General features: G+C 41.9%; 1 protein-coding gene across 3 annotated transcripts in view; it reads left to right on the top strand.

Annotated features, from left to right (window-relative positions):
* The window catches only part of PCSK5 (proprotein convertase subtilisin/kexin type 5), a 436,962-nt gene that overhangs the window by 282,694 nt on the left and 141,355 nt on the right, over positions 1 to 12,913 (top strand). For all 3 annotated transcript variants that reach the window (XM_066604156.1, XM_066604155.1, XM_066604154.1), the window contains exon 20: positions 2,910 to 3,025. In XM_066604156.1, coding sequence (XP_066460253.1) covers positions 2,910 to 3,025 — 116 coding nt within the window. The remainder of the gene's footprint in view (positions 1 to 2,909; positions 3,026 to 12,913) is intronic.

Here is a 12,913-nt window from a genome sequence, read left to right as displayed (position 1 = left end):
CGTTGTTCCGAGGAGGGAGGGGGGGTATAGCTCTGGGACAAATGTCTTTTTTTGTTATTCTCTTGAGAGCGGATTACACTCAGAACTAGACATACATATATTCTCTATGAAAATGTGTAAATAAATAAGCTTATATGTGATGTGACTGCTTAAAGTAGCAGCGAGTTGTAGTGTTTGTGCTGCAGAATAATAAGCACCAAACCCAAGGCGCAGCGTTCCGAAGTGACGGCGACTGTGGGGGATTTTCTTAATGTATGAATGGAAAATACTGCCATTAATGTAAATTTCCCGATCTTAACGAAACCTTTCAGCCCCTCGTATACATCAGATTAAAGCGGTGAGAGGCTGCCACAGCTAATTACATCAAGGAGAAGCAGGGAATTCTGCTCTCAATTACACACATTAATGCACATTACATAGTTTCACAAGGCTTCAGCGTTGATCGTCAGGACGGAGACATGATTTTATAGCATAAAATGAGACCAGCTGTGCTCTTCCTAGTGGAAGCGAATTTCAGAATACCTCTGGCCAATGAATGTGCTGTCATTCCAAATGGGATTAATGGAGATGCAGTATGTGTTATTATAATGAAATCATTTTTGACAAGGTGTAAAAAGTGTCAACACGTTCTGCTTCCGGTCTCAAAATATGCGATATGCTCCATCAGAAGTCCTCGATATTAACCTGAAGCAGAAATGTCCTAATATACCCTCTTGCCTGTCAGCCACTGGCAACGATCACCTGCATACTAATGAAGTGCTGTATCTCAAGAAATGCACTTCTGTCTATAGTCGTGGTAACATAGGTACATCATGGCTCCTGAAAATAGGACAAGGTATGTCTATTCAATTAATGGTCATCTGTTAGCATTGTTTTGTATATTTTTCTCCCCATGGGACTAAAATGATATGTAGAGATAAGCCTTAGATCTGAAACTATTTGGTCTTTATAACTTTATCGAATAACTGATTCTTTTATGCACTTACCCACAAAACTACTATGTAAAGAAAGATGTTGATCTAGATGTTATAGCATTACAGGGTATTTCGGGCAAATACCATTGATGACTAAACCTCAGGATAGGTCATCAGTAGTAGGTCAACCTCTTGCACTGACCAGAGGTTTGGACCAGATGACCCTTTAGGTCCCTTCCAACTCTATCAGTCTATGATTCTAGATGATTGGTTGTGGTTCACTGCTTGGGACCCCAACCGATCAAATGATCGGGCGCTCTGTTTCAGCCCCGCAACACACAGGGTATGGAGCAAAAGCAGCTTGATCTGACGCGTATGTAGTAGCCAATGCTGGATAATGCAGGCCCAGTTGCTATTGATTTTAATGAGAGCTGTGCCTGCAATTACCAGGATTGGCCACTACAAAGGGGTCTGCTCCATAACCTGTGTGTTGTGGGCCTGACAGTGGGCACTCAATAAGCTGATTTGCCAGGGTCCCAAGTGGTGGACATTAGTTGATCAGCTATTGATGATGACCTATCCTTGTCCAGAAAATCTCTTCTTTATATATGTACTACAAAAAGGATATTGCTGTACTCTAGGTATTAAGTTTATGAGATTTATGAAATTTGCATAAACATGGTTGCTTTCTTAGCACTACGATGCAGTATGCACATCCTATCGACAAGAGTGGTGCTGTTTCTGGAAGAAGGCAAATAAGGCAGATGGAGTAATACCTCCACAGTGCCACCTATTGGAAAGCAGCATTCCTGCAAGTCAAAGTTAGACTCTTTATACAAGCCTTGTAACAATGATCAGGAATTGAAAGCAAAACCAGACTCCATGCACAGTCATGTTTTTCTCCTTGCATACAACTCATTTAAAGGGAAACTGCCACCTCAGAACAGCACCATAAACTAATTTATGTGTTTCCTGATCAAATCCGTGCACAGTCTGAAAAGAGTCACAATTTTAGACCTCACACAGGCTTCGTCGGTGGACAGCGCTAGAACGGTGAAGTGAGTGAGTAAAAAAATACATCCCCTGGCTCCCCCTTAACCTCCCCGAACAGCACCATGACGTAGCTTACAGTGCTGTTCCCAGGTGACATGTTGCCTTTAAAGTAACTGGATGGAAACAGAAGTCTTATATAGTGATGTAGGTCATGAACCTGTGTTCGGCTCTCCTCATCGTCTTCTCACCACTTTGTCAAAAGTTTGTCTTAGGGAGTAAGTAAACTTTAACTTTTTTCATAAATCAATAGTAAAAGCAAAAATAAGAAAGTTTGTAATATATGTTATTCCAAAAAATGCTTTTTTTTAATCCATTTATCATCTATTTCTCCTCCTCCGTCTGTCGCCTTCACTGATTACTCACTCTGAATGTACTGATGGAATCCATACACAGTTTGTACACCAAGAGATCCGACTATAGCTGCAGCCCACAGAAGTCTGTGGAAAGGAGTGGTGGGAGCAATGAGCAGCTGAAGGGAGACAGAGGGGCAGACAGACATAGACATGACTGCAGCCTTTATTAGGTGTTTTATCTCACTTCAATGCTAGATTCACAGCTACACTGCTCAGGACTGCTGTATAATGTCTTCCATGCTGCTGATTTCGAGGGTGTGCTACAGAGAGGTAGGGAAGCAGGATCTCCTCTTATCTAAGTACACCGTGTATTGAGACATCATTGCAGCTAGTGAACCTGAACTCAGAAAAAACTGACACTGAGAAATATAACCTACAAGAGGCGAAATGGCTTAAAATACAGGCTACAAGTCATATAATGGCCAGAACTGCCGTTGCTCCTCATGTACACCCACGGCAGTTTCCTCTAAAAAGTCATCCGTAACTTTCGTTACACTTTAAGAATTATTTAGCAGCACCAGTTTCACAAATGCATGCTCTTCTAATAATTAGTATAGATTACATGGAACATATTACTCTTGTTTTACAGATGTGATGGCAGCTGTTTATCATGTGGCGGGCCTGGAGATAGAAACTGTACTAGTTGTCCGGATGGCTATCTACTAGAAGGCAACACCTGTTTGGTTGGAACAGTCTGTAAAGATGGTGAGTTAATGCAACAGTACATGAAGTTATTCCAAGAACATGTGAAGGTTATTTCCCAACCTGTTGCAGAATTTGCGCATGCAGGGGGGAAAAAATCTGCTATTTTCTAGAGAAATATATTCCCATTTTCTGTGCCAGTTGTGCCGCAGCTGTTTTCTAAGTACTTTGATGAAGGGCTGAATGTATATGTGCGATGGCGGGGTGAGTGAAGGATGGCTCAGACATGCATTGAAGTCTGCTGTCTATGTACTGTTTATCTATGAATGGCGAGTCTTTATAACCACGGTGCCCTTCAGATAAATCGCAGTGTCCTGCCACAATTTATATTTTACTGCCACTCATGACAAACGCTACAAAGAACGTCAATGTTAATGTAGGTTGAGTACGTATTATAGGGGACGCCAAGCTGTGAATCACAAATGCAATGTTTTCATTTCGAGCAGCAGGTTTTTATTTTGCGTAGACGAGTACTGCGCGTCCATTGTGGAGGCAAGCAGGCAGCATTGCAAACATTGGGACTGATCTGCTTTCTTCAACGCACCCAGCAATTTCACATTGATTCAAGAGACAAAGAACTGCGCACTTTGTACATATAGCAAGAAGCCGAGCTCATTCTATAGACTGCATATAAACATGAGATAAGTGGGGTCACCGTTCTGTGAAATGTAAATGACCCATTAATAATATCCAGGTCCGGCTCCTTACAGGTTAATGACATAGACTAAGCTCGTTATCATTAGAACAATGATACTGATGGATTCATGATCTCCATTTCTGGATTTTGCTACCCACTATACTCCGTCTCTATGATTAAATACACTAAGCAGAGCAAAGGCTTCCCACAGTCCTATCAAGTCTCATCTGCCACAGCGCAGAATATAATGAAGCGGCTCTAACTACATCACTGAATGATATCCAATGATATAGCATAACCAATTACATTATTGTGTTTTGATGAAAATCCCATTAAGGTAAAATGTCTTTGTTTAATCATTCCGCCTTCTACTTACCATGATTGTTTCTCAAATGTTTGATGAATAAATATATGCAGTCTGGCAGCCAAAGCCATTAGGGAAATCCATAAATAGCGTACGACTGGTAACGGATGGTGCGAATTAGGAATAAATGGCTCGTGGCGCTGTATTACTATGTACTAATAAGGAGGAGATTTTAGGAAAAATCCTAAAAAAATGGTAGCTGTGAATTTCATTGTGTAATGCCAATTCTTTTCGGCACAATCTCCGCACCATGCAAGAACCCCTTAATGCCGGCCCTTGTGTGGGCATATAAATCCTTCCAGGCCTTGTCATGACCAGGGTACTTATACTCTGTGATTGGGAATATGGATGAGTTTATGTTGAACCCAAAGGAGCTCATGGGGCTATTTCCAGAAGTTGTGGATGCTATCTTAATGAATGGCCTACTTCAGTTTAGGCAAGTTGGGTTAAAAAAAAGTTGTCTCATAAAGACATCCACCTTCCATATGTCCTGTAAGGACATATGGCTGAATTTGATGAGAGCTCTTCCTGGGGACCAACATCTATTTGCCTGAACAGATACTGTATTTTTTTGACTATAAGACGTAGTGTTTAGTGAGATAAGGCACAGACACTTTTCAGCAAGATTTTATCATCCAGAGGCAGGAGGGTCTGGTAGATCCAGAAACCCCTGACCACTGTCTTAATGATTCGGCACTGTGCTGATCAATTCTTGGGAGAACTCTACAGCCATACATACCATGGCTGTACAGTCCTCCTCCTCCATGTCTGAGTAGTCCCCTCCAGCAGATTTGCACCCTGGAGATCACTCACATATCTCCCCAGGGTGCAGATCCTCCCTTGTACACACAGGGACAGACAATAGCAAAGATCAAAGGTTTTTGATAATGTAATTACCATGCAAGCAGGAAGCAGCCATAGGGCATCATGTATTACTACACTTGTACATGGGGTGTTAAAATCAGTGTTCAATATGCCAGCTGCAGATGTGTGTGTAACAGAGCTATATGAGTTCTGTATGTGCATGTATGTATGTAGAAGAGATGTATGTGTGTGCATGCAGCAAGCTTATTGTGTGTGTTCGCATGTATGTAGCAGAGCTGTATGTGAATGCTGCAGAGCTGTGTGTGTATGTAGCAGAGCTGTGTGTGCACTTGTAGCAGAGCTGTATGTGTGTATGTGAATGCTGCAGAGCTATATTTGTATGTTGCAGAGCTGTGTGTGTTGTGCACATATACAATGTGCATGCAGCAGTGCTGTGTACGTATATAATGTGAACTTATGTGCTTGCGCTATTGTTTGAATGGGTACAGTAGGTTTAATAGGAGCTGACTATAAACCCCCTTTTCTATACTAGAACACCAGCGTTAATAAAGGTGGCCCCTTCCCTTTGTTAGACCCCGAGGGACATTTAAACTAGTATGAAATATTTTTTCCTGTTGTCTAAACCTGCGTGGCGTCTTATAGTCGAAAAAATACGGTAATCTCTCACAAAGAGCTGCCTGTGGCAGACCTAACCCATCCATGTATTCTGGGAGGATGCATAGTCAGACGTGGTAAAAGCTGATTGTCGCATCACCTTCTATTTCAGCCTGTTAAAGGTTAATGAGAATGTAGTCCTCAGACTTTGCATGCATGTAAACTGCATAAATTCTGGTCCTCATAAGCTGTTCTTGGGGACCATGTTGGAGGGACAGTGTTTATGGACAGTATGTGCATAGGGTACATGTATGAAGTGTGTCTATATTGTCTGCACATTACTCACGCAGACCCCGAGCACTACATATGTTCACTCTGTCAGCACTTCCCAGCATGCAAATCCACTTGCACCTACAGCACACTGAAGTTTAACTCTTTCCAAATCTCCTTTATGTAAAACTATCAAAAGTAATGTACCTTGAAAAAAAGTTTTAGAAGTTCCTTATCCTTATTCTAATCGAGACCCCGCGGTCCGATGGCCGTCCGGACCGGTTCTTTCTTGCTGAGGTCTTTCAGTAACTCTGCCCCCTCTGGCAGTGCAAAGTGGATGACACCTGCAATGTCATCTACAGGGCCAACTAAATCTCACATATGGGCCAGGAGATTGTGGACTGGAGCATGCACAAGATTTTGGTCGTCCTGTAGAGATTCGTCTCTGTTATTCGTATATGCACCAGTCCACGATCTCACAGCACATGTGCGAGATTTCAATCGTCCTATGGATAATGTTATAGGCGTCATCCCCCGTGCATTGCAGAGGGAGGAGAGTTGGGAAAAGACCTCAGCAGTAGGAAAAGAGACGGTTTGGCCCACCCATCGGATCGGAGCTTTTAAAAAGTTGTTTTTCAAGGCATGCTACTTTCATTAGTTATGTATGCAGAAGATTTGGAAAGGGTTAAGCTTCAGTGTGATGCTGGTGTATACTAGGTGGTTTTGTATGCTGGGAGGTTCCCTTTAAGCTAGCTTTCCACATATATTCCTTCAAGTAGAAAATAACAGCCATGTACATTATTAGGATTTTCAAGCTTTAAATAATTGATGACCTGTCCTCAGGATGAAGGCCCATTTAGACACAACGATTGTCTCTCAAAATTCATTCAAAGCCATCTTTTGAGCAACAACCATTGCGTCTAAATGCACAGACATCATGCAGTGTTCGTTTATGATTCGTTCCTCGCTCAATCCTAGTTTTCTAGAATGGAGCAATGAACTCTTATCAGCAGTGCAGGCTGTTATCACAGTCGGCAGCGCTGCTAAGATTGTTTCAGCTTGAGTCCCGCTGTAGGCGCAGAAAATAATGCAGCTGTTTGCTTATGCAGAACAGCTGTATTGTTCGACGAATGATAGCAGCGGTATCTCGCTCTGCCTGCATAGCTCTTTAGTAGCTAACTAGCTACTATAGACTATGCAAAGATGAGCGCTTAAAACTATCACTCAAACTGTCATTTGAGCGATTTTTGAGTGATCACCTTTCAGTGTAAATGGGGTCTTAGTCATCAATAGCAGATAGGTGGGAGTCATTTGGTCACTGTGAAGCGGCTGTGGGCTGCAAGCACACGCCTGTATATACTGCAGTGGCCTGGAACAGTGCTGCAGACTAATTCCAAGTGCAATGAATGTGCTTTCAGTACCAGTGTACAGAGCTGTATGTTTCTGGCACACTGTACCAGAACAGCGGCTATGGCGATCAGCTGATTAGAGGGGGAGTTCCATGTCAAGACCCCCACTGATCTGCTATTGATGACCCATTCTGAGGATAGGTCATCAATGGTTTCAATCTAGAAAACCCCATTAACTTTGATTATCTTGTATATTCCCATTCCAATATGTCAGTATGTTATCATAGCATAAAAAGAAGGTAAATCTATATCTCTGGCTATTCCCACAAACTACATCTTGGGATTATGGCAAGAGTTACATTCTTTTGGGAGTCATTCACACATTGTATATTTGATGCAGTCGGAAATCTGTTACATATATATGTTCTGCAAATAATGTAAAATGACAGATGGGCATCAATCTGTATCAGTTCTTTAGTCTTGTAACTATTGACCTCAGTGATGAAGCGAAAAGAACTTGATGGATCCTGTTACATCTCTGATCTGAAGACTGATACAGAATGAGGCATCCTGACAAAATGAATAGTGTTCTGGTCAGGGCTGAAGAGAAGGCACTGTAACTTGTCAGGACTTTTTGGAGGACAGCATGTGAAGTACTGATCTGAATACTATGACGGCAAGGGCCGCTCCAATGGTTTGTTCTCTGCCGCTCTGAACGGATCTGGTGACCAAAGCTGTGTTTGCAGTCCGTGTAGCGCAGAATACCATATTCATGTGATTGGAGATTAAGGTCTGACTCACTTCACTATCTGCTTATTCTTATCTTCTGAAATGCACCTTGATCCTTCGGTTTCGATGACTTTTTCCCATTTCGCAGTCATTTTTTTTTTCGTGTTCACATTTGATTTCCTTGCTTTTTTATCCCAATGACAGAATTTTCTTGAAATGTTTTCAGTATATTGACAGCAAGTAGAAAAAAGACATCTTACAGCACAAACCTCCTCACACCCGCCTTATATATAGAGTCTAAAAGTCACTTTTTCCTTCTTTACGGTGCATTCACACATCGCTGATGATTTTGGTACAAGCTTTCAGTTGAATTCAAATTGAAGAGGTGAAATCTGCGGCAGATCTTCATCACAGTCCGCAGCAAAGCAGCAACGTGTGAACGCACCTTTATAGTAGATGTAATTCTCAGAGCTCTTGGTGTAGGAGCTTGAGTCTCCTGGACAAAGTTTAAACACTTCAACTCTCGTAATGCCCATTTGTTGCATGTAATTCCATGTTATCTGTATGTAGCATACAGTTGCAATAAAGAGTAAGTGAACCCTTTGCAATTGCCTGGTTTCTGCATTGGCTATTTATACAATATGGCCTGATTGTTAGCCAAGTCACAATTATAGACAAACACCATTTAACTAAAGTTAAAGTTATTCTGTTTTTGTCCTTTATTGAGCACATTGAGTAAACATCCATAGAGAGGGGGGAGAAAAAGTAAGTGACCTCTTAAATTTAATAACCTGCAGATCCCCCTTTAGCAGCAATTACCTTCCCCAAGCATGTCCTGTAACTTTCAAATAACATTTAGACACTGTTGAGATGGAATTTTGTGCCATCTGTCCATGCAAATGTGCTTCAGTTCATCAATATTTCTGGCATGCCTTTCTCCTCTTCAGGGCATGCCGCAGCATCTTTATAAGATTAAGGTCAGTTTTTTAAGTGTTCTTTAGTTGATTTCCTTGTGTGCTTTGGCTCATTGTCTTGTTGCATCACCCAACATCTCTCCAGCTTGAAGTCATGGACTACTGCCCTTACAGTCCGCTGATGCAGCAAAGCCGCCCTAATCTATCATGCTCCCTCCAACATGCTTCATAGTCAGGATGAGGTTTTGGTACTGGTGTGCAGTTTTCTTTTTCCTCCAAACACAAGTGGTGACTATCAAATTTTAGACAGGCTGCAATGGGGTTTTTGGACAGTCGTGGCTTCCTTTATGGTTTCCTTCCATAAACACCATTTTTGTTCACTGTTTTTCTAGTAGTTCACACATGAACAAAAGTTTTTGTAGTTGGTAGAATCTTCTGTAGGCCTTTCCTGTTACCCTTGGTTCTTTCTTATATATTTCAAGATTTCCTGTTGCGCTCATTCCTCGCCAGAGTATCAACAGTCCTGAATTTTCTCCATTTCAAACTAATTTGTCTAACCATGGATTGATGTACACTCAGGTCTTTAGTAATGCTTTTGTAGCCTCTTCAAGCTTCACGCATCTCTAAAATATGTCTTTTCAGATCTTCTGAAAGTTGTTTGTATGGTTCACACAAGCCAGTCTTATTTTAGAAGAACAGATTTGCTAATAACCAGGCTTTGTGTGCCTTTATTTAATAGGTAAAGCACCTATGAATCACACACTTCCAATCTAATCTCCTTAATTAAAACATCTCTTTACAGTTCTTAGAAGATCCATTAATGTAAAAGTTCACTTACGTTTCCTCCTTGTACTATGGATGTTTACTAAGTTTGCTCAAAAAAAGACATGAATGGTACAATTATTTGTTTGTAGCTAGTTTAGTGAGATTGTGTATGTCTACAGTTGTGATTTAGGACCCTTTTACACTGAATGATTATTGTTCAGATACTCACTGGGTCAGAGGATTCTGAACAATAAGCATTCAGTGTAAATGCTGTCAGCGACTATACAACGACAATAATTGGACAGTTTGTCCAGTTTCTGCAGGCATAAAACGATGAGCGGCCTGATCTATTTCAGAGCGATACCCACTCCTGTGTGAAAGCCCTGGGACAACTGCCAGACACTGAAGCGTTCAACAGTCATCTCATGTAAAATGACCCTTATATAGCAATCAGACCACATTTTACTAGTAATCAGTGTAGAAATACAGGTAATTCTAAAGGGTTTACTTACTTTTTCATGCAACTGTACATGTGCAAGAGTACAATCAGCAAAATAGATAGTCCTATGATCATTTTGACTAAAAAATAAGCAAGTCATAATATTACGATCATGCATTATTATAATTTGTCTTAATTAGTTACGGTTGCAATCAGAGGCGTAACTTGAAGCTCTCGGGCCCCGATGCAAAACTCGTAACAGGGCCCTCAACTATAATGCTTTACTTATAGTACTGGGTTCCCTATATGGGGAACAGAGGCCTTATGAGCCCCCTAAGGCTCCTGGGCCCGGGTGCAACCGCATCCCCTGCACCCTCTATAGTTACGCCCCTGGTTGCAATCAAAATTATTCAATCCCATTGAAAATTAGGTTTATATGCCAAATGTACAAACTTTCAGCTGTTTGCAAAATGCAAACAAGCAAGAATAATTTAAACAGCTCAACACAACTAATATAACAAGTGGTTTTTCCAAATTCAACACAAAATGCCAATTTTCATGACTACTGCAGTCTACTGCAGAATTATTCAACTCCCTGAATAGAATCCCTCATACGGGCACAGATTTGAAAATCAGGTGTTGTGTCTAGCATACCTAATGCAACTACTTAAGGGCTTTGTTGGTTGCATCAGGTGCTTGAGGTAAAGCACATCCAATACCTGGACTGGTTAGGGCTTTGTTGCCTGTGACATTTCACTGAATGTTATAAATATGGCTAAGGCAAAAGAGTGGTTCAAAAAGTTAGAAGAAAAGTTCATTGCCTTGCACAAAAAAGGAAAAGGATACAAAAAGATAGCAAAAGTATTGAATGTTCCTAGAGATACAGTTAGATGCATAGTTTACAAGCTCAAGGTTAAAGAAACACTGGCTACATCACATGGATGTGGCAGATAGAGAAAGCGATCAGCGACTGTCAGCAGGTGGCAGGTGGTTGAAAACCCTCAAGTATCTGCAAAATAAGATTAGGTATTGGAAGGCCCTGAGGTTTCTGTTTGCACATTAGCACACACTAAACAATGAAGGTCTTCATGCCCAAACTCCAAGACGTACACCTCTAGTGACTAAAGCACAAGAAAAGTCCGTTCCAGTATGCTCAAAGCCATATGAATAAGGCACAGAAGTTATGGGATTCTGTTCAGTGGAGCAATGGAACAAAACCTGAACTTTTTGTGCCTATAGATCAGCATTATGTCTGGAGGAGGAAGGATGAGGCACACAATGAAAACATCACCCATCCTACAGTGAAGCATAGCTCAAAGTCCACCAAGGCTTGGTTTCAGGAGTAGTCCTGAAAGATTCTGGAGTAAGCGTCACAGTCACCTGACTTGAACCCATAGAAAATCTTTGAGATTTGAAGAAGGTGTTACAGTATGCAAACCCAAGTATATTAGTGAACTGGAGGCCCTTGAGGAATGGTCTAAGATTCCTCAGGGACGCTGTCAGAAGCTGGTGTCTGGTTATACATTAAGTTTGCAGCAGGGCATAACAGCTAAAGGGCTCTACTAAGTACTAAAGACGCTTGTCAGGAAGGGGTTGAATAATTCGGAGACTGCAGTATTCATTAAATGTGGCATTTTGTGTGGAAATGGAGAAACTACTTGTTACATTAGTTGAGCCATTTAAATTGTTCTTGTTTGTTTAATTGTTTTTGTTTGCAAACAGCTGAAAGTTTGTATGTTTGGAAATAAAGCTAATTTGCAATCTGGGTTGAAAAATTTTAATTGCAACTGTGGGAGCTGTAAGCCAGGAGTCTAGGGCAGGGGGCAGGTGAATGATTCTTGCAGCTGTTGTGTTTAGTTCACAGATAAGTGGCTACATTATAGCTGCTCAGCTGTGAGAAGTATTATGAGCTTGTAACCTCTGCAACTAAATACAAATGTTTCCACCCAAGACAGCATGTAGAAATCTTACAAATAGTAAGAAATTAAAATGCAATGTATTTCAGAGGGTTGCATTATTATACAATAATTAACAAGGGGTTGTTTGCTGGGCACAGTCCTTACCTGCTAGGACGACCCCTTGGAAACCCACTGATCACAAAGTATCCTCCTGCTGGGGTGTCCAGTGATCAGCTGTAATCTATGGGGAAACCTAACAGTAAGAGTCCGATTACACCAAACAATTTCTGGTTTGAACAAGTGATTGATGACAGAGTTTGCTCAGCCAGCCTGTTTATACAGGCAGATACATTGTTGGCTCGTTTAAATGATAAAACATTCAGTCATTCACTGTGTAAGTGAATGAGAATGGCTGAATGATCGATATTTAGACCGAACAATTAGCGAACAAGCTAACAATAATTTTTATGACTGTTTAAAAACGCACGATAAACGAGAAGCAAACAATTAATTGTTCGATCATTGGTTGCGTTTACACCAAACAATTCTAGTTCATTTTTGTTCATTTGAATGATTTTTTGAACGGTACTGGTGTAATATGTCTCCACTGGAAGTATGAGTGGAGACATGCGTTGGCCGGGGTGAGTTACAGGGACAGGCAGGTCACTGCCACAGCTGCAGATTGGCTGATGCCCTGCACACAGCTCCCCAGAGACACATGTACTGGCTCTCCCCTCGGACAGCTCACACATCTCCTCACCCTCCTACTCCTGGTCCTACTACTGCCATCTCTGCTCCTGGCCCTGCTGTCACTCTCCCCGCTGGGCTCCCCGCCCGACTGTTACTTTCCCTGCTGGGCTCCCATCTCACCTCCTGGTGCCGCTGTACCGACCCCACTGTCACTCTCCTCCCCCCGCCGGCCTCCCGTGTCTGCTGCCGACCCCACTGTCACTCTTCCTGGCATCAAGGGTGGGGGGCCTGCCATCTGGAAGGGCTGGGGCTGAAGCCCCCCACAAAACAGCAGCAGCTGATAAGTAACTGGCTGGCCAGGAGGAAGAACGCCACCCGTGGCACACTGCTGACTGGCCGCCCAGAAGAACGACTTTC

The sequence above is a fragment of the Eleutherodactylus coqui genome, chromosome 5 (assembly GCF_035609145.1).
Source record: "Eleutherodactylus coqui strain aEleCoq1 chromosome 5, aEleCoq1.hap1, whole genome shotgun sequence".
NCBI lineage: Eukaryota > Metazoa > Chordata > Amphibia > Anura > Eleutherodactylidae > Eleutherodactylus > Eleutherodactylus coqui.
This window is presented reverse-complemented; position numbering and strand designations above follow the sequence as displayed.